Raw genomic sequence first — 22286 nt, 5'->3', positions numbered from 1 at the left:
AAACATGAAAATTACATACGTACATGTTCAATTCAAGTATTGTATGTTTTGCTTTTTTTTAAAACGTGAATTTTACCATAACAAGGTAACTATTATTTGTAACTATTATTTTTGTTCTCTCTTATCATCTATATGCGTTCTAACACAACAAGGTAAGCCACACTCTCTCGTTATCCCTTCAAGGAGCCTCATGTCTGGACTTGGATTAAAAGTCAGCTACTTTTTATTTTTAATATAATTCACAAGGTTGTCTATCAAGAAAAAACAATTCAGAACAGAGAATTGAACATTGTCATTAAGTAATAATAATTAAGAATAGAGAATTGAACATTGTTATCTAAATTAATTATAATCCTTGGCGGTCGATCTTCATCATCAGAAAAACTCATCAAACAACTCGATTGTACAAGCATGCAGAAATAATACAGTGAATTCCTATCTAGTGAAATCATTCTGAAAAAAAAGAAGAAAAAAAAAAGAAGAAAAAGTGTGTACAACTTTTTTTTATATATTTATCTTATCAACAGTCATGATACAACTTAAAACCTACTAGTGGCGTAGAGTTGTAAGATTGGAGGGGCTGAAATAGGAAATAAAGTATTTCAAATACATATGATTTAAAACTTACATGTTAGAGTTAAATATTTCGAACTTAATCATATCTAATTTATTTTAGAGAGGCCATTAACTTAAATTACAAGTTGGCGATTATTAAGTGTATATAATATTATATATTATATATTATATATAATATAGGGCTAACATCGAAAGACACCCTTTTAGGTTTGGGGTCATTCTCAATACAGGTCTCGGGGTATCAATTTCATCAATTTACACCCCAATGTTTTCAAACTTGTTCAATTTTATCCTTTCGTTAAGTTGACCGTGCGGTCAATCGTTAAATGCTGACGTGATGCCTGTGGGGGCCACTTTTTTGTTTAATTGAAATAGAATATTATTTAAAAACTAGAATTAAATTTAATAAATAATTATTAAGTTTTAAAAAATCGAAAAAATCCAACAACAAAAAACCATCGCTCTCTCACTCTCTCTGGGAAAAACTCAATCGCTCAAACTCCATTGCCACTGCCCAGCTCCTCGCCCCCAAATCCATCGTTCTCTCTCTTTCTCTCTCCCCCCGCCCCCCACCCCCACCCCGGCGACATTGCCCAGCTGACATTTTCCCCATCACATTCCTTGCCAACCTTTCTCTGTTCAATCTCTCTATGTAGGACCCTGCATTTCTCATCGTTGCGCCTATTTGCTTGCCTATTCTCATGCTGTAAGCACAACGCTGTGTTTGATTGCAGATAAGACAAAACACACATATTAGCATGAAATCACAATGACCCAAAGGAAAATAGCAAAACTTTGGAACAAAATATCAAACAGTTGGTAATCTATCAGAAACCTCAAGGAATTCTGCCCCAGCTTCAAGTTCAGATTCCTTGATTGGTTGCAAACCACTTCCTAGGCTTCCGTTGTATATGTTTCTTGCAATTGAGAAACTTCTGACATTTTTCTTTCTCTTCATCTCCATTTCACCATCAAGCTTCAAAGGTTGCGGCAATGAAGTTGAGCTATTAACCTTGTTCTTGTAAGCAATTGCTGTCTTCACAAATTCCTACAAAAACCCAGAAAAAATAAAATCAATAATTAACCTCTAGAATCCCATATCAATCAAGATCAACAGATTATTAAAATTATAAATAAAATAAAAAATAAATAAAAAAGCAGGTAAGAGACCTGATAAGCAGATGGGCAACCAGGGTTATCAAATTCATCTGAATCTGACCTCCTCTCTCTCTCTCTCTCCTTCACCAAGCCCATTGCCCAGCTCCTCCCCCCCCCCCCCCCCCCCCCCTCCCCGCGACATTGCCCAGCTCCTCCACCATGCCTAGATTCGCCATGGCCACTGCCCAAATCCACCCTTCTCTCTTACACTGAGTCTGAAGTGGCCATGGAAACAGATTAGGAGGGCTAGCTGGCCGCCACCACACTCCTCACTCTCCACGACGACCACCACCGAACCCTAGCACCGGCCCACTCGGCCCCACTCTCACAGCCTTGGACTCGCGTCGCAGGCCTCTGCAAATCCTCGAGCTCAGCTCCAGAACCGGCCTCATCGGAATTGCCGCAGCCGTCACGCTGGGGGCTTGGTGAAAGAGAGAGAACGATGGATTTGGGCGTGAGGAGGAGCTGGGCAGCGGCAATGGAGTTTGAGCGATTGAGTTTTTCCCGGAGAGAGGGAAAGTGAGAGAGCATGGTTTTTTGTTGTTGGATTTTTTAGGTTTTCTAATATTTAATAATTATTTATTAAATTTAATTATAGTTTTTAAATAATATTCTATTTCAATTAAATAAAAAAATGGCCCCCACATGCACCACATCAGCATTTAACGATTGACCATACAATGAACTTAACGGAATGATAAAATTGGACAAGTTTGAAAACATTATGGTGTAAATTGATGAAATTGATACTCAGGAGCCCATATTAAAAATGACCCTAAACCTAAAGGGTGTCTTTTGATGTTAGCCCTATAATATACTAGAGGAGGGAGGTAAAAAAATTTGGGGGGCCGAGGCCAGGAGTGGTTCCTCCCCTGAAACCTACACACTAAATATCTTAGAGGAAAATTTTCAAACTTATACCCGTAGGTAAGATCACCAAAATTTCATACGAAAGAAACCACTAGTTTGGCCCTATTTCACAATTGGTTTCATGATGTAGATCGTTCATTTCTTAGGGTTACCTTCAAATACATTAAAAAATAAAAAAATAAAAAGGCAAAATTGTGAATCAATTAGTCCTGTAACTATTATCAAATCAATTAGTCATGTAACTATAATCAAAACATCACGTCCAGCAAAGATCAAAAGCAAAACATACAATATATGATATATAGTATATCGCTTTCTGTGAGATCTTATTAAGATGAAGGTACCAAATTTGAATTCTTTTCTTCATACAGAATTTGAGATTCCCTGTAATGGATAACCTTTGTATTTGGTAGGGTTAATTAGTCTAGATCCTAATCTGCAGCCCATCAGCTTACTTTGCTTAAAGTTTGGAAAAGAAAAAAAAAGATTAATCTCTTCATGCGTGGTTATGGAAACAATTTCACGAGGAACTGACATAAATTAAAGTTCCACATAGAATGCTTCATGCTTTTTACATATCCAATAAAAGCATTCCGAGTTCACTAAGTTTTTCTGAAATTACAAAAGGTTGTGTATCAACTGTGTGTTCTTATTTTGTAGGCCAGGAAATAAAGATATGATACACTAGGGTTAATTTCTTCATTTTCCTCTCTGAAGCTTCCTTCTAGTCCTCCCCCTTATAGCATCCTCCTTAGTGTAGGAATTGTCTTGTCCTTAGGATATGGCATATAAGAATTGTCAGGCCCCTTAAAATGACCATAAGAAAAGTCACAGCACTCCCCTCCGTAAGAAGAGAAACTTTAAAGAGATACTAGATACATTAAATTTATCCAAATAATATGGCCACAAAATAAATCCAACTATGGACGAAAGCAAAACTTCCTCAAAATTCATCAATTTAATTTCCTCCAATATTTTCACTCAATATAGAAAATAATATCAAAATGTAGATTTAGAAAACTAATGAACCGTGTCGAATATAGACATAATACATTTTTTCAACTCATCTTTATATATGACTTAATTTTAATTTTCAAGTAAGCAAAAATTGAAATGACACAAAATATTCATTTCCAGTGTTGCAAAATAAGTGTGATTGTCAAACTGATTGTATTTCATAACAAAAGTGTCTAAGAAAATCCTACAAATAATTTTGCACCTCACGTCCCCCTTATCTCTTCCTATCTCTCTCCTCATGTGACTCACATGAGGAAATAGACACTACTACAGAAATTGAAATAGATGATGGGAATCCACCGTCGTCTAGCATGTTTTAAAAGCGACGTGAAATCGACTGCCATCTTTTAATACATAAAATAACGACGAAAAATAACTGACGTCGTTAATATATTAAACGTCACAAAACAAAAAAACCGTCGTCTAATTCATAAATAAATAGCTTAAAAAGACAACTTCGACTATATTAAACGACGGTTTTATTAAAACATAGATGTTTAAATAATGTTAAATGTCAAGAACAACTACAAAGCGGACGTAAAAATGATTATCAACGTCTCTAATTGAAAGACAACCGACGTGTAAAACGTAGAAACCGTCATGATTAACATATACTACGGAAAATAACCGACGTCGTTAATATATTAAACGTCACAAAACAAAAAAAACCGACGTCTAATTCATAAATAAATAGCTTCAAAAGACAACTTAGACTATATTAGACGACGGTTTTAGTAAAACACAGATGTTTAAATAATGTTAAATGTCAAGAACAACTACAAAGCGGACGTAAAAATGATTATCAACGTCTGTAATTGAAATAAAACCGACGTGTAAAATGTAGAAACCGTCGTGGTTAACATATACTACGTTCACCAAATAAAAAAACTGACATCTAAAACATATAACATGGTAAATTAGACGTCACTTTTGTCAAAAAAAGTGAAGTTTGAAAACTTTAACATGGCACATATTTACTTGGACTGACGTAACAAACCAATAACCACGACCCTTTAGGTCACCACGGACGTTGAAAATGATTTTGACGGCTTGGACAGAGAAATAAACGACGTGGATTTAATATTGCACGTCGGTTAATTAAGATATCTGTCATGTTTAATACATGTACTATGGCTTAGGAGTCACATCTTGGGACGTGGTTAATTATTTACAACGTCGGTTTTTATAGGCCTAGACGTGGTTGGCATTTTAAAAGTCTCTTTTGTGAGCCACTTAGACGTGTGTAATCTCTTAGACGTCATTGCTTTTAGCCTAACCGTCGTTAAGAAGTAAGGAAACGCCTTGAATTATGGATTTGACGTCGGTTATTGTAAAATGAAGGTCGTGGTTAGTATTTTACTATGTCCCAGGAATCCAATTATTCGACGTTGTTATATAACTTACTACGTCGGTGATTTGTTTATTCCATGATGTCGCTAGTCTTTATTAAGTCCCTTTTATAACCTTTTTTGACGTGTGTATTCTCTGAGACGTCAATTGTTTTATTATAACTGACGTGCAACATTGTTTTTACGATGGTAATCATCAATCGATGGTATTCTTAAATTCGTCGGTTTGAGCTCTCTTCCGTCGTGTTATTCTTTATTGTACGTCATGAATTATTTTCTTTACCGTCGTGTTTTCTTTTTCAAATGGCGGTTTTTATTTCATTTTTGCGCTGGTGTTCCACGTCGTTTGTGAAAAGCCGACGTTAGTTATATTTTAGACGTCTCTTTTTGCAATTTTTTTAACTTGACTGTCTTATTTTCAGCTTTAACCCATTATTTTTAATTTTTGATTTGTCGTGCCCAAAGCCTGCAAAATGAAAATGTGATCGGAATTAAAATGATATACAGAGCTATTAATTAATGTGATACAATTAACTGAATAACTAATGTCATACATTACAACAATCAATCAATCCATATATCTTCACACCCATCTCTAATATTCTCACTCCCAAACTCACCCACTAGGTCATCAAATGTGTCAACATTTGGTATCCGTCTAGTAAATGGCTCACACTCAATTCTAATATCACCTAGCACATCATCACCAATAACATCATTATATTCTCTATTAGGCATTGATAACACTACCGACCAACCACGATGCATTAGGTCGTCAACATAAAATACTTGTTTGACTTGAGAAGCCATAACAAATTGGTCATTCCTGTGTCCAATTTTACTCAAATCTACAAGGGTAAATCCAAGTTCATCGACTACAAGGCCCGAAGTGTTATCTATCCAATTACACCTCAAGACTGGGATTCTAAACTTTTGGTAGTCAAGGTCCCAAATTTCTTGAATAACCCCATAACAACCCATATTGGAGACAATAGGGTTTTTATCCTTGGCACTAGCAACTTGCATAGTATGTGCAAGTAAATAAACTCCACTATTTTGGAAAGTTCGCGCATCATCTTGTGCCTTGGTGTTAAATTTAATACCATTAATAAGATAGCTCCTATATGATGGCACTGCCATGTTTGGACCAGCTGCTAGCCACCTCAAATTTTCTAATACGCTATTATTGTCTTCCCCATTAAGTTCACTTTGAACCTGCAAATTAGTCATATATCTTAATTCAATCTAACATATAGAAAGAAAGAAAATTAAAAGTTCAATAAGTCATTCAATAACATATATACCTTAAAGCGTAGCCATTGAATGAAAGTGCTATTGTGCTTATCTTGTAGCTACTTTGTTCTCTTTCTAAATTTTGGATAAGCGGTCTTGATGTGGATCATATGTTCCCTACAATTGACACGAAAAAATCACGCATTACGGTCCCTTGTATATAAGATAAACATAAGGAGTAATAATATTTAAAATGACTACATATGAAAAATTAAACTCATACGTACTTGATATAAGGTAGGACTTCCTCCGTATTCTCCAAGACATATAGATGTGCCTGGTTCAACAAGTCCATATCAACTAAGCTAACTATGCAACCTGATAATGGCTTTGAAACTCCCATCTTCTGGCTTGAAGGCACTCCAATTGTACTAACATAAGATAAATGCTTGGTACAAAACTCTACAGCTTCTTCAGCTATATACCGCTCAGCAATGCAACCTTTGGGACGAGTACGATTCTGAACATACCCCTTTAGCACTTTCATATATCTTTCAAATGGATACATCCATCTAAAATATACTGGCCCACATAGACGAACTTCTCTGACAAGATGTACTACTATAGATGAACCATGATATCAAAGAATGAAGGGGGAAAGTACTTCTCAAGCAAACACAAAGTAACTACTACATCTTCTTCCAACTTATCTAGCTTGGAAACATCTACCGTCTTTGCACATATAGCATTGAAGAAGAAGCACAACCGAGTTATTGCATACCTTGCAGGCTTCTCCAAAACAAAACGAATTGCCACAGGGAGCAATTGTTGCATCAATGTATGACAATCATGAGATTTAAGGCCAAGAAGTCTTGAATCTCTTAAAGATACAAGATTTTTTATATTTGAAGAATAACCTTTAGGGACCTTCATACCATAGAAAGAATTGCAAACTGCTCTCTTCTCTGCTCTTGACAAATTCCAAGGCCCTGGAGGCAAGCGAGTAAGTCTTTCTCCATACTCGGGTTGCAAATCAGTTTTGACCCCCATGTTCAATAAGTCTGACTGAGCAGCAATCCCATCTTTATTTTTTCCAGGGATCTCTAGCAATGTACCAATGATACTATCGCAAACATTCTTCTTAATGTGCATAACATCTAGGGCATGCCTCACAGGGAGGTATTTTCAATACTCGAGATCAAAGAATTTTGATTTCTTCTTTCAACAAACTCTGTCACCATCATTCTCACCAACACTTCCCCCATTTTTCGAGCCCCATATGTAATTAATATCTTCAACCATATGTAGCACTTCTTCTCCGGTTAATGGCTCGGGAGGCATGCCATATTCAGGTTTCCCATTAAAAGCTGCACGTTGCCTCCTATATGGATGATTGATTGGTAACCATTTTCTATGCCCAATGTAACAAATTTTGTGGCCATTTTTCAACCTGTGACTAGGTGTATCATCGCCGCATATTGGACAAGCTTTATATCATTTAACGACACAACCAGATAAATTTTCATAGGCAGGAAAATCATTAATTGTCCACAGTAATACACCTCTGAGTGTAAAGGCATCATACACTCCTCTAATCTCATCCCACATAGATTTTAAATCATCAATCAAAAACTCTAAGCACAACAAATGACAAGGGCGTCACTGTTAGCAGCAAGTTCACAGATATCAGAATAAAAAGGGCTCAAGTCTTTTGGCAACTTCTAAGCCAATGTTTCCGGCAATCCCAACTCGTTTGCCTCCTATCTGGCATTTCCAATCATAGAAACCACTTTAATTTACTTTAAACAAAAGAGGATTTCAATTATCTGTTGACAAATTTCAACGCATAACATAATCACGTAAGACAATTAGTATGCTCCGTAATCCATGTAGATAATAATTATTCATTTCTTTGAAGCCTTATTACTCACATGAGCCACCAAATCACTAAAATTTTCATGTTTGGTTTTCATCTGATCACATGGCAAACATTGTCTTTAAAAAAGAAGAAGATGTTTTTCGTCCATTTCCATAACTAAGGGGGGGGGGGGGGGGGGGGGGGGGGGGGGGGTGTTATATATTTGCCATTGTCCTATCAGATATTTATATTGATTTGGACCCAAGACAGATAAAGCTAACAAAGAGACATATAGAAGTTTCAAGGTGCCAATAATATCCTAGAAAAGGGGCTACATGCAACATGGATCATAACCACCAAAAATTCTTTAATGTATATTAATTTATCCATGTTTAACATAGATGCTTATAAGCTTCTAATTTTGGGGGAAATTTAAAAAAGAAAAATATAATAATTTGGGGGTTTTTAATTTATTCTGAAGTCAAAACTAGAGTTGAGATTCATAACCTCAAAATATAAAATAATTAATTGCACATATTTTTACAAGTGTCACAAAAATTTCTTTGAAGCGCAAACTGGCAGACCCAGAAATTTTTCAGGGAAGGGTCAACATTTAAAAGGCTAAAAGTATGTGAGGGAAATCCAAGTGCAAGGAGTCCATGAACCCATCTACATTAGTCGGCAGAGAAGAGAGAAACTTTGAATAAATAAATGTGAAATCTGCTTAAAACAAAATTAAATTATAAGTTGAGAAACTAAGAAAGGATAGATGCCATATAAGGGGGATTAAAGCTTGTGGATATTTATTAAATAGAGATACACCATTAAGAGAATTTTGGAAGACAACAAGTTTATGTGAAGCAGAAATCAAATTGAATATTATAAAGTCTCTTTCAGACATTTAATCGAACACATGGTGGGCACCAGTAAAAGGGAAAATTCCGGTCACCCCAAAAGATTTTTCCGGCAAGGGGAGGTGTAGTTGCACCTCCTTGCTCATGTGTATAGGTCTGCTAGTGAGCGCAAACATGGGTTTAGCCGAGATGTGCTCTCTCCACTCTGCAATCGAGTTCAAATCCCCCCTCCCCAGAATTTAAATTAGATTAAAATAAAATTTCGTTTGTATCAACAAAAATTTCTTTGAAGCATCTTTGTCATAATAAGAAACGGCAGGCACAAACATGCAAGTAATTAAATAATGAAAGAAAAAACAAAAAACAACCATCCATTTGAAAAATAATAAGATTTACAATTCTCATGGACTTCCCGAATGTTAAAAACTTCAATCCATATGGTCACAAGAAATGAAAGGAACTTAAAGAGTGAACAAACAACAAAGCAGTCCATGCTGCATGCATGCAATCTAATGATCCTCCTTCTTGATCTTCGACATCAACTTATGAAAGTCCTCGGTTGTACATGATAAAAGCTCAATAGGCCCTTCAATCTTGACATCGAACACATCCGGCTGCGACTCGACCATGGCTTCTTCGAAAGCTGGACAATAGAGACACTTCAAAGAAACTGTATACCGCTTTCGCTCTTCCCCCACATACACAAACACATAACCTTTTGGAGCTACTTGAATATCTCCATGCTTATGCTTATTCTTGGAGCTCTCAGAGGTATGCTCCAACTTTGTGTATGCTTTCTCGGAATGGAAACCTTTGCCTAATTTCTTGACGAACATCCTGATTTTCTGCTGGACAAGACTTGCAGCAGGGCTCATGGTGGTGATGATCTCTTAGACTGCGTGAAGAAGGAGAAGAGGGTTTCTAACTAGAAGCTAGTAGGGAACGAGGGTTTCTAAACCGAAGGTAGTAGGTAACTAGGGTTTCTAATTAGAAGCTAGCTAGTAGGGAAACAGAGAGTTCAAATTACTTGGAAGAGAAGGAAATCAAAAGGCAATAGAATTAAGTGAGTGTAAAAATAATAGATGTTAGTGGCTACTTATTTATAGTGAAAGTGATTGTGGTGGCGGTTCCAATTAGTCCAATCGAAAAATGAGATTAGTATTTGGAAACTTGGCATGTTGCCCCACTTAACCACGTTAATTAGGGAAATTATAAATGTTTGCCAATAGCTACCTGGTTTTGTATTAGTGCTTGAATAATGTTTATCAGCCGTTGATTGAAAAAAAAAAAGAGAGAGAGAGATGGATCCAACGATAATGAAAAAAAAAGGGTTAGGATAGGGAAAAAGAGAGAGAAAAAAGGGTCGGACTTATCTTATGAGTTTGAAGATCAGATGTAAGGAAAGAATGAAAAAATAGACAAAGATTAAAGCAGACCATGCACATATGCAATGTAATCCTACTCCTTGGCGATCTCCATCATCCGCAAATCCTCAAAGAACTAGGTTGAACAGGTGAAGGCCCATGTCACAAAATAACCCCAACATCAATAAAAACATGATTTTGTATACCCAAAATTTACTTTTATGTTAATTTTTTTATTTTTATAAAAACGATATTCTACTTTAATCTAATATAAATTATGGGGAGAGAGATTCGAACTCGAGTGCAGAGTGGGGAGTATGACCGCTCTAGTCAACTTGGCTAAGTCCATATCTGCCAACTTTTTTTTTTCTTTCTGATACTAGTATAACAACTAGAATTTGGGTTATTCTCATGTTATTTTCATTATCGAGTTCAATTGACGTTATTTTTTTTCTCATCTAATAAAATATTAAATTATTTTCATTATCAGCCATTAATTGAAAACAAGGAGATGTATCCAACGATTTAAACTGAAAAATAGGTTAGGGAGAGAGAGAGAGAGAGAGAGAGAGAAATATGGGGTCGGACTTATCTTATGAGTTCACATTTTTTGTAAACAATAAGTCCATCTCTGATTTTTGGTTGAAGATCAGATGTAATCCCTTATTTTATCAATATATCATCGTTTCTTTTGAAAAAAACATAATAGCTTTTTTTTGGTCAAGAAACAATAACTTACAATTATTTTGTAAGTCATAATTCCTTGGCAATCTCCATCATCAACAAATCCTCAAAGAACTAGGTTGAACATGCGATTCCTTGTAATGGATGGCCTTTACTATGTATTTGTTAGGGTTACTAGTCTAGATCCTAATTGCCTTCGTATAAAGTTCAAAAGAGAGAGAAAAAAAAGGTATTAATTTTTTTACGTGGCTATGCAAACGGGTTATTTTACGAGATAGATATATAAATTAAAATTGCACATAGAATTCTTTTTTTTTTTTTTTGGTCGGCTTGCACATAGAATTCTCCTTCATGTTTTTTACATATCGAATAAAGAACATTCCAAGTTCACTACTTTAAATTTTTCTGAAATTTCAAAAGCTTGTGTATCAACAAAGAAGAACAACCATCCATTGAAAAATAATGAGATTTACAATTCTCAAACCAAACGTATGACTTCCGGGAAGTTAAAATAAACTTCAATCCATATGAAACAAGAACTAAACTTCCATGTATGCAATATTCCATGCATGCAATCTAATCAACACATCAAAGCGCTCGGTTGGGCATGATGAAAGCATAATAGGCCCTTCAATCTTGACATCCAACACATCCGGCAGCGACTCGATGATCAGTTCTTGGAAAGCTGGACAAGAGAGACACTTCAAAGAAACTTTATACTTTCTTCGCTCTTCCCCCACGTACACAGCCACATAACCTTCTGGAACTTGAACTTGATCTCCATCCTTACGCTTATTCTTGGAGCTCTCAGAGGCATGCTCCAACTTTTTGTATGCTTTCTTGGAATGGAAACCTTTGCCTAATTTTTTGACGAACAGCCTGATTTTCTGCTGGACAAGACTTGCAGCAGGGCTCATGGTGATGATGATCTTTAGACTGCGTGAAGAAGAAGGCAGGTTTCCAATTAGAAGCTAGGGTTTCAAACTAGAAGCAAATAGGGAACGAGGGTTTCTAATTAGAAGCTAGTAGGGCAAGAGAGAGTTAAAATTACTTGGAAGAGAAGGAAGGCAAAAGGCAATAGAATTAAGTGAGTGTACGAATAATAGATGTTATTGGCTACTTATTTATAGTGAAAGGGATAGTGGTGGCGGTTCCAATCAGTCCAATCAAAAAATGAGATTGGTATTTGGAAACTTAGCGTGTTGCTTAAGTTTTAAGTTCATAATCTTCTGCCCATTTAACCACGTTAATTAGGGAAATTATAAATGCTTGCCAATTCCTACCTGGTTTTGTATTAGTGCTTGAATAATGTTTATCTGCCATTGATTGGAAAAAAGAAAAGAAAAAGGAGATGGATCCAACGATTTAAAATGAAAAAAAAAAGAAGGGGGGGTTAGGATAGGGAAAGAGAGAGAAAAAAGGGCCGGGTACTTATCTTGTGAGTTTAAATTTTCTCTAAACATTAAGTCTATCTCTGATGTTTTTGTTGAAGATCATCTGTAATCCCTTATTTATCAATATCTTTTCAAAAAAAAAAAGAAGAAAAAAAACTTATCTTGAGTACAGAAATGAAAGGAAATAATGAAAAACTAGGCAGACCATGCACATGCAATGTAATCCTACTCCTTGGCGATCTCCATCATCAGCAAATCCTCAAAGAACTAGGTTGAACATGCGAAGGCCCATATCACAAAATAACCCCAACATCAATAAAAACATGATTTTGTATACCCAAAATTTACTTTAATGTTTATTTTTTTTATTTTTATAAAAGTGATATTCTACTTTAATCTAATATAAATTATGGGGAGATAGATTCGAAACCCTTGTCTGCTAACCCTTTTTTTTTTTTTTTTTCAATACTAGTATAACTTGGGTTATTCTCATGTTATTTTCATTATCGAGTTCAATTGACATTATTTTCTTTCTCATCTAATAAAATATTAAATTATTTTCACAAGCTACTTTTTTTTAAATAGCAAAATAGCTAAAGAAAATTATTTAATCAACTTTGCTGTGTACGATTTCTGACTTCAAGCAAATACATTAGAGGCATGAGGCAACAGACCCTAGATCATTACATAATATAATATTAATTTTACTTGATGAAACCATGATTTGCTGCCGGCTTAGTCAACAGATCCTAATTTGGCAACGGACTCCAAATTGCCATCTGAATCTCATCTGAATTTTTTATTTTTATTTTATAACTAATGCCTGATTCGTGTTTAGGTGGAACTTATGAAAATGTATTCATGTCATGGAGAAGCGTTTTGAATGCTCACACCATCACGTAGTGTTATATCATAGATTAAAGTATAGTTATAATGAGTAAATGCATGGATTACAATACGAGTATATTTGTAACACCACACCGTCACACCGGAAAATTACTCCATGTCATGGTTGTTTCTTAAATTGTATGTTACTCAAAAAAGGGTAATGGCGAGCTATACGAAAGGAGGACAAAATAGGCTAAGCATGTATATTTATTGGTATGCTGAAAACAGCGAAGCTCGGGTTACAACAATCTAAGCATTTTCCTGTACAGGCATTTTCCTTCCTCCCAAAAAAAAACAAGGATTGCAAAATCACAAAATTCCATATATTTACATGTTGTAGCCCCCCAAAAGAATACTACCAACAATCTGAGCCCACTGCCAAAAAATCCCAGCTCTAATAAATTCCAACTTACCACAAAAACAGACACCAAAATTACGTATCCATCTATTTGATAGCGTACGAACGAGTACAAACTGTCTCAAGTGCCTCTGTAAATAAGCCAGAAAAACTGGTCAGTGCCTGAAAAACCCCCGGTAAGCCTGTTTGAAGATTGTTTAGTGTCATGGCTCTTGTCACCTCCACTGCCTTTGAGTGCCTCATCATCTCATCTTCGACCCGCCTCTGGCAGGTTGTAAGTTCAGATTTCTTCTCAGCAAGCGGGTCTCGAGCATCCAAAACCTGCCTGTTTTCAGGCCCCGAGTCAGGAAGCCCTATACCAACCATGGAGTAGGAGTGGTAGAACTTCTTTTCAATGTTCCGGAGAGAAGAAGCCTTCTTCTCAAGCTCCTTCGATGCAGTTTCAGTGCGTTTTTTTATCTTGAGCTCCTCACTCTGTTTTACAGAGATTACATGGACAACATTTATAAAGCTCTTGATAGCCTCAGAAGCCACTGTGTCAGGGACACGCTCAAGTGCAAGCTTCCACTCATCACAGAAGGAATATACATCAGAAGATTCACTGTGCACATTGAATGTCATGTCATTGTTTACAGGTTGAAGGGTGAGCTTGAACCAACCATGAACAGACCGGATAAAGTCCCGTTTGAACTTTATTAAGCGGCAGAAACTGGTTTGCCAGGCAGAGACCGCAGCTTCAAGGTCACGAGTTGCCTGTCGGTGCAGTTCCGAGGTCGAGTCACCCTTGGCTGACCGGTTCACAAGTCCCCTAACCTGTTGTACAATGTCGTTTTGGACTTCATGGTACTGGTGCATTGATCTCCACATGTACATGAACCTGCATTCAGTATAAGTAAGACATTTTGAATTAGGTCACGGTTAAGAAACCCTTACTCACATGATTATAGGATCTAGCCATTATTTTGACAAAACAGGGTCATTGGAAGAATTCAACTACTTATTCTACAGTTCCATATATCTGATGGCGACAATTTACCCAAAAATGGTGCCAATACTCCCATCAAAAGTTTATCTGATGGAAGATAATACTGAAGTGCACCCTAGCTTGTCCACATTTGTACTGTTGTACCAGGACTGCATGCCCCTCCCACTTTCCAATCAATATCATTACTGCAAAGAAAAATCTACATACAAGTTTGAGCTTTTGTAAAACACCTAACACATAAAAGTTTACCTACCCTCCATCTCATTCACTCATTTTAGCCTGTAAGCTTTAAAACAAAACCTGAAATTGCACAGAGACAAGCATGTCCACTCAGCCAGAAAAGCAAACATGTGCTGGACCTTTTGGTAATTTACCTTAGCAAGATACTAACACAAATAGATCATTATTTTCTGACCAGAACTATGCCACTCAAGATTGATCCGACAAACATGATGATGCTTACATTGTCGATTTATCATAATGACCCCAATTAACTTGCAATTAAAGATTCAAAAAAATAATAATGTTCTTGACTTAGTTAATAATCACAGCTACAAATGGATCCGGAAACATACAGTGGTGGGTCATATGACCATATCATAGTTAAGTCCAATCTACCCAACTCCACCTACAATAACTGTTATCAAAAGGGTCTGCAGATAAGAACAAACATAACCACCGGAGAAGAAGTTTTGGGGCCACGTCTAGTTTTAAGAGGTGACAGTCCAGGACAACAAGGCACATGCAGTTCCAGAGGGGAAGACGCAAGTGGCACGGCAGGGCAATGACTCATAATGCTTTCAACTACCAAGTCGAGGCCAGTGATCTACACTCACATTTTTCACGTGGGAGAATATCTAATATCCTAAATTAAGTACACCCACCAATAATTCTCAGATATATGTCTACACCAACTAAGAAGTATTGTTGATATGTCATGTTCAATCTCTATTTTTATGCCAAAGCTGATAGTGTGCAGAAGAATAAATAATCTTACTATCATCTTTTCAACAGTAATTAATCAAAAGAGATGAGAATTACCCATGGCACAGTTCAACAAGCTGAGGCACAAGATCGGAGTCTCTAAGATCAATGATGGCGGTGGAGGTCGTTGAGACGGCCTGAGATGTGACAATAATTAGTGATTGCAGCCTCTTTATCGAAGCCTTGGTCTTGTCTACCTTGGTTTCGTCCTCCCCCTTGTACTCCTGATGTTGCAGTGCGGACAACTTCTTCTCATGCTCAATCTTGACACCTTCCCTAGCCTAAAATTCATAACAATTTGTTGCCTGCATCAGCACTTGCCAAATTTGAAACCATATGGTCTCCATATAAATACAACAGCAAAAACTTATTTTCTCAATCCACCCAAAATTGGGCAAATGACCCTCAAGCCAATCATTGATGCCACTCTAGAAATTACTATGTTTCCACAGTAGCACAACTAGGACACATTATTCCCTTCTATTGCTGTATTCAAATGTTTCCACAGATAAATTACTATCTTTCCACAGTAGGCATAAATAGTTAAAAGTGCACCAAATTTAAATGTACCAAAAAGAAAAAGTACATCCATATAAACAGAAGTTCAATAAATTTTGAACAAGAGAATGACAGAGGATGCATATTTTCTCCCATGAAAACCCTTTTTTTTTAGCAAAAAGGTGTTTTATCTTTGGCATTTATGTTGCAAGTGGAAAGAGGCAAAAACCAAAAAAGAAATGGTAAAATTTATGAGATTGCAAAGGCAATAAAAATATTTATACAAACATTCCTAAGAATATGAAGCTTTATCTGTTAAGATGTCAAAATTTTCCAACCAATAATAATGGAGTAGATTTTGCTTCTAGGTTCTACAAAATGCATCCACTTTACCATAGAAAGTCCAGGAGCCTACAACAAAGATAAGGTCGGTCCAATTTCACAGGCTGTCAAGGGTATATGAGTCATTTTGACCAGCATTGAAAAAGGCCTTCATTACAGCGACCGATGCCACCATTGGGGGCAAAGACAACCATCCAAATCACAACTATATCCAAAAAGATGCACCAGGAAAAAGGCCAGTTTATTTATGCACAGCACCGACCATGGGCAGTTTCGTCATTTCGCGCTTTTGACGTTCAAGTCAAAAACTGCGGTTGATCATCAGAGCATCAACACAACACTGTCACTGATGGGTACCCTTTTTTGTCCTAAACTTAAAAGCCTAACTAGATTTATTTAACTTCTTTCCCCAAAAAACCAAAAAACCAGATTTACTTAACTACAAAAATAATTATTTTTCATGAAAAAAACCAAATAAAATAATAAAAATTACAAATTGTTCGAAGTTTTTTTGAAAAAAAATTGTACCTTGACTTCCTCATAGAGCTTCTTCTCCCAAGCCAAAAGGCGTTCGAAAGTGGAGCAGAGGCTCTTCGAACCGCCGGTGTCGACCAGCGAACCAGCATCGAGCCGGTACTTCACCGCCAGCGGTGGTTTTGAAGTCCAACTGGAGCTCAAGGTGCTCAGCACACTATTGGAGTGATACACTGTCTCTGTAAAATACAAGAACAGAATCAGAGTTAATTACTATTTGAACGAAATTCAAAACCCAAATTTAATCAACCCCAAAGATTCAAAAATTTCAATGTAATTCGATAAAAATAGAATTTAAGGAACAGAACCCAGTTTCCAGCTCGGTGTAAATCGTTTGAATTATGATCCCATCCCAAAAGATTTGATTTCTTTTTCTTCACACAAATTTTCTCAGCAACAAAACACCCACAATCCAAAAATAATAAACAGCACATACTCTTGAGCTGCCTGAAGCTCCGATCAAGCTGGGCCCTGCTGGTCTCGAGCATCTCCGAAACCTGGTCTCCAGCCATGGCAGCCTTGTCGAAATTCTCCTTAATGGCCTCTACAATCTCCTTCAAATCTTTGTGCCTCACCACCATCTTCATATTCGAGATCTCACTGCTCCTATAAGTACTCCCGCCCTCCGACCTCTCCGACTTGCTCGTACTCGGCGCAAACCTGGGCATTGCCTGAGCCGCCGGAAAAGTACCTGTACCGGCCACCGATTCCGCCCGAACCGATGCCGACTCGAAATTCGACCGGGTACCCATCTCGGATCTCGACTCCCTCTCGTCATCCCCTTCATCGTCCGACGACGAGCTCGTCGTGCTGTAATGGTCGTGGTCATGGTCGCCCCACTCACTGCACTGCACCTCCTCTCTCTCAGATTGAGCATACTTCTCAGACTGAGCATACTTCTCCGACTGAGCATACTTCTCCGATTGAGCATACTTCTCGGACGGAGCATACTTCTCAGACCGAGCATACTGCTCAGATTGAGCATACTTCCCGGAAGGAGCATACTTCTCGGACCGAGCATACTGCTCAGATTGAGCATACTCGTGCCTTTTCTGGTGATGGGTGTTCTCGGCTTTCGGGTTTGGATGGTTGAGGAAGAAATCGTACTCCGATCTCTCGGTTTCGGTCTCGGGCTCGGCTTCTTCGGCCTCTGTCTCTGTATTGTCGTCGTCGAAATCTTCTGGGTCAGGGGATTGTTGTTGGTGATTAGATTGGTGGGATTGGGATTGTGCTTTTTTGCGCTCGAAGAACTCAGAGTCTGGAGGCGAAGGAGGGTAGAAATTTTCCCAGTTCCACATGGACGAGGCCTGAGAGGGCGTGCTCGAGTATGTCGAGTCCGCTTGAAAAGCCGATGGAAACCCAAAGGGGTTATTGAAATTCGATTTCGGGCTTCGCGGGGAAGAAGCAAGGCTCGATTCCGACAGTATGTGAGGGAGCTTCGGCCCCGACGGACGGCGCCGGCGCTGTTGGCGCGTGGCGGTGGAGGAGGAGCGGGAAGAAGCGGAGAGAATGTGTGGGAGGTTGGAGCTGTTGGTGGTGGGAGAGAGAGGGGGTGGCGGAGGTGGAGGGTGGAGGGAGGAGGGCATGGGGGACGGGGGGACACGTGGAGGGAGGGGATTGGTTGGAGGGGGAGAGGGATGGTGGTGGAGGAAGACGGCGGGGGTTTGGTGGGAGATGTCGAGGGGCTCGAAGGCGGAGAAGGAGACGAGGGCGGCGCCGGTGAGGCGGAGGGAGCGGCAGTAGTCGGCGTGGGCGGCGGCCAAGTGGTGGCGAGCGTAGACGGCGTCTTTCATGAGGCGGCGCCGCTCCTTGCACCGCCTCACCGTGTCCTCGTTGTCCAATTTCGACGCCGTGCACCCCATAATTTACGACAATGTTGATAATAATAATAATAAAAATAAAAATTTTAAATTTAAATACTTGAGATATCAAGAATGAGAAGAGAAGCAAAACCCAAGTGGTGGAAACCACTGGTTTGAGCTCTCTGTGTGTTTGCGGGTGTGAATTAGAGAGAGAGAGAGAGAGAGAGTGAGAGAGAGCGATGCTGAGACTGTGAAAGCAGAAGAAGTTATAGTTGTTAAGCTTTGGACTGTTGTTTGTTGCCTATTGGGGACAACTTAGTGGGTTTTTTATTTATTTTATTTTAAGTAAAAGAGTAAAGTGAGTTTTCTATTTTTACAAAACAGAAAGTAGGGGTTAGTAATAAAATATTTATAACAAAAGGTTGGCAAATAAATCTATTCAAAAATGTTTCTTTGTCGGATTAGTCATGCAATTCCAATTGCAAATTGTATAATCCTTTCAATCAATATAATTAATTTAATCATGAATTCTTTCCTGTTGTTAGTGACAAATTTTCTTTAATATAGTAGGAGTAAGTGGGTTTTTTTCTATTACAAAAGAGTAAGTTGAGTCAAATTAATCGAGTAGCCTACTTTCCTTCCGGTAGGAGGAACTAAAATCCCTAATACTTTTACTATAATCTTTCTCTGCCCTTTACATCAAGGAAAATTGAGAGTAACATGTGACCATTTTTTTTTTTTTCCATATTTTGCATTTGTAAAAATTTACTAAAAACAAAAGGCCAAATCAGAATTATCCGAAATGGGACGACCTTGATTATTTATTAGATGGATTTTTTATTTGCTTATATGATCAAAATTAAAAGTTTAATTACAATGTAAAGATAGGGTAGTTGATTTTTAATTATCTATATATATAAAGTAAAAGGCAGAGAATGGTAAAACATTCAAAATACCAAAAAATGTCATTGGTTAATGCAAACATTAAGAATTGAAATTATTAATTAAATGAGGATAATATGGTAAATTCACACTTTTTAATATTAAAAAAAATCAAATAATGAATCCTATTTTTATGTAATATAACTACCCATTATCTTTTTAAATTCTAAAATAAATTTATTTATTTTTTAAAAAAAGCCTCTCACATACGCAAAAGTGCGTGCAGAGTAACTAGTAATTAATTATGGTAATGTTTGTTTAGTTAATGTTGATTAATTTAATTAGTGTTTGCAGAAGGTTGGCTTTTGGTGCTTTTGTGGAGTCCTCGGGGCTTGGGGTTTGGAAGGTGAAGGTGAAGACAGGGTGGATCTTCGCCAAAATTGTGTGGGCCCATTTAGTTGATTTTAAGGTCCAACTGAGTCACTAGTAGGCTGTGCCTGGTTGGCTTGGTGTTGGAATTTCGTTGCTAATTGATTTCTGTGTTCTTGCATTTTTCCTTCACTAAATGACAAAGTTCCTTCAACCTTTAATATATGCTTGACTTAAAGCTATTTTCCATTTTCTCTTATGAGAGTTTGAAATTTGTTTTTAAATACTAGCAATAGTTTATATTGTTACTCTAATTTACTGTAAAGGGTCATGTGAAATGGATGAATACACTGCCCCTGATCAACAAACCTAACTTACTTATATTCGTTAAATATAAAAACTTTTAAAAAATTATACAACACCCTTTATATAAACGAATATCAAGTTTGTCTTGCTAAATATGAATTCATCTACATTATTCCATTGCAAATATTTGAAATAGGTCTTGTCCATAAATTCTTAAAAAGATGTCTAAATTTTTCGGCTGGATTTACAAGTTTGACTTGTACTCCATCCTAATTTAAAAAACTTACTTGTAAAAGGGATAACACTGTTTTGCTATCTCAGAACAATAACACAATAACACGTGAAAAAGTTATCTTATGTGTCATTGCATTATTAATCGGGGATAGCAAAAAGTGATATTCCATTGCATATGAGAGCTTCTCTCCAACCCCAACTTCAAAATCAATGGTGATAAGTCCAATCTAAGGTTTGCATTAACCAATGATATTTTTTTAGTATTTTAAATGTTTTACCATTCTCTGTCTTTTAGTAAATATAAACTAATTTATATTATTCCAAAGCAACTATCTGAAATAGGTCTTTTCCATGAATTCTTGAAAAGATGTCTAAATTTTTCAGCTGGATTTACAAGTTTGACTTGTTCTCCATCCCAATTTCAAAGTGGTGACAAGTCGAATCCAAATATTACATGAGGATAGAAATGCCCAAACCATCACAATCATATTTTAATCTTAGTTTTTCCTTTTTCTTACTAACTAGCAATTATAAGCATGAACAATGGGACAAAAATTACAAAGTTCTTGGCAACTATAGAGAGGATGATGAATCTTGAAGGGAGAAGCTACCACTCATTGTAAATTATTGAACCAATTAATTGGTTAGGTGCACTTGAAATTACAATCATCATGTTCTAGTTTTGGCCATCATTTTCCAATTCTTGGGTTTTACTCATTTTTTTTATAATTTTTTTTTGTGGGGCCTCACATTCACTATGGTGGTCATGCACTCATTGTATCATACTCTTTTCAAAGAAATATTGCAAATTGCAAAGCATCAAAATGGCAGAGAAGCATATGTGTACATAGATATTCCCCAATAAGTGGAGCCTTTTTGACAAAAGTGAAGGATATAGAGATGAGAGGGAGACTTGACTGTGTGAAAGGAAAAGAGATAGAGGGATTGAAAATGGTTAAAGTGACTGTTTTTTCTCCTAACTTTGTATCCCCATGGCCTCACTGGACCCAACCATCACCTTTTTTTTCTTTGAGAACAATTTTTGATGAGAAAAGTGTGTTTGGCTTTAGATCCCTTGCTGTTAAATTTGAAACTTAACGGTGTGAAAGGTTTTTCTGCCCCACATTGTATCAGTACAATAATTATTATTATAAATTCAAGAAGAAAAAAAGAAAGAAAGAGGAAAAGGTAAGCTTAGGCCATGTTGAAAGCTCGAAACCAGTCACTGGAATACTCCTATTCTGGGTTTTGAGGTGAGTGAGTATCTGATTCTTCTTAACATTGCAGGGATGTTCCTTTCAAGATATTCTTCATCTTTATTATTTTTATTTATTTGTTGAAAATCTGAAAAGTTTATTCTAATTTGGCTTTGGCACTAAATATTTTTTGAACAAACTGGAATGTGGAGCCTCCTAATAGTTATACAATTTCTGTGACAGCATACACTTTGTCCTAAGTTCGAAACTCCTTTCAATTAAGTTGTACCCATTAAGGACCTACCAAGAAATTTACAGCGCCTCCTGCCAAATTACAGACTGTGAATCTAGACCATTACTCGTGTAAGAAATGAGTCAAACTTAAGATCTCGTGTGCAAGTGCTTTTAACTACTTGAGCTACAAGTTCCTTACGAATCTAGACCATTATTAACAGCGATGGATGTTCGAATTTATCGGACTCATGTATTTCTCTTGTATTTTTGTTTGTTTATGATCATGTTAGCTTTCCATGTATGTTTGTTTATTCACC

General features: G+C 37.0%; 1 protein-coding gene and 1 long non-coding RNA gene across 2 annotated transcripts; both read right to left on the bottom strand.

The window, feature by feature from the left end:
- Positions 1 to 1167: 1167 nt before the first annotated feature.
- LOC148296851 (uncharacterized) lies at positions 1168 to 1817 on the bottom strand. The gene is made up of 3 exons (XR_015833570.1): positions 1747 to 1817; positions 1412 to 1624; positions 1168 to 1294 (listed from the first exon to the last, which is right to left on the bottom strand). It is a non-coding gene; the product is annotated as an uncharacterized LOC148296851 (long non-coding RNA).
- Positions 1818 to 13434: 11617 nt separating this feature from the next.
- On the bottom strand, positions 13435 to 19000 carry LOC110750644 (bZIP domain class transcription factor (DUF630 and DUF632)). Its single transcript, XM_021951003.2, has 4 exons — positions 17383 to 19000; positions 16941 to 17125; positions 15630 to 15853; positions 13435 to 14480 (listed from the first exon to the last, which is right to left on the bottom strand). The coding sequence occupies exons 1-4, from the start codon at positions 18806 to 18808 to the stop codon at positions 13691 to 13693; spliced, it is 2625 nt and encodes an 874-aa protein (XP_021806695.2). The 5' UTR covers positions 18809 to 19000; the 3' UTR covers positions 13435 to 13690.
- Positions 19001 to 22286: the final 3286 nt, after the last annotated feature.

Source organism: Prunus avium, chromosome 2 (genome assembly GCF_965620075.1).
Source record: "Prunus avium chromosome 2, drPruAviu1.hap1.1, whole genome shotgun sequence".
NCBI classification, from domain to species: domain Eukaryota; kingdom Viridiplantae; phylum Streptophyta; class Magnoliopsida; order Rosales; family Rosaceae; genus Prunus; species Prunus avium.
This window is presented reverse-complemented; position numbering and strand designations above follow the sequence as displayed.

What these genes read in the sequence shown, in the direction of transcription:
- LOC110750644 (XM_021951003.2), bottom strand. Translation starts at nt 18,808, where the DNA reads ATGGGGTGCACGGCGTCGAAATTGGACAACGAGGACACGGTGAGGCGG. An exon ending in GAGCTTCAGGCAGCTCAAGA is followed by an intron (nt 17,126 to 17,382) that starts GTATGTGCTGTT and finishes TGTATTTTACAG; the next exon opens with AGACAGTGTATCACTCCAAT. An exon ending in CTTGTTGAACTGTGCCATGG is followed by an intron (nt 14,481 to 15,629) that starts GTAATTCTCATC and finishes TACTGAATGCAG; the next exon opens with GTTCATGTACATGTGGAGAT.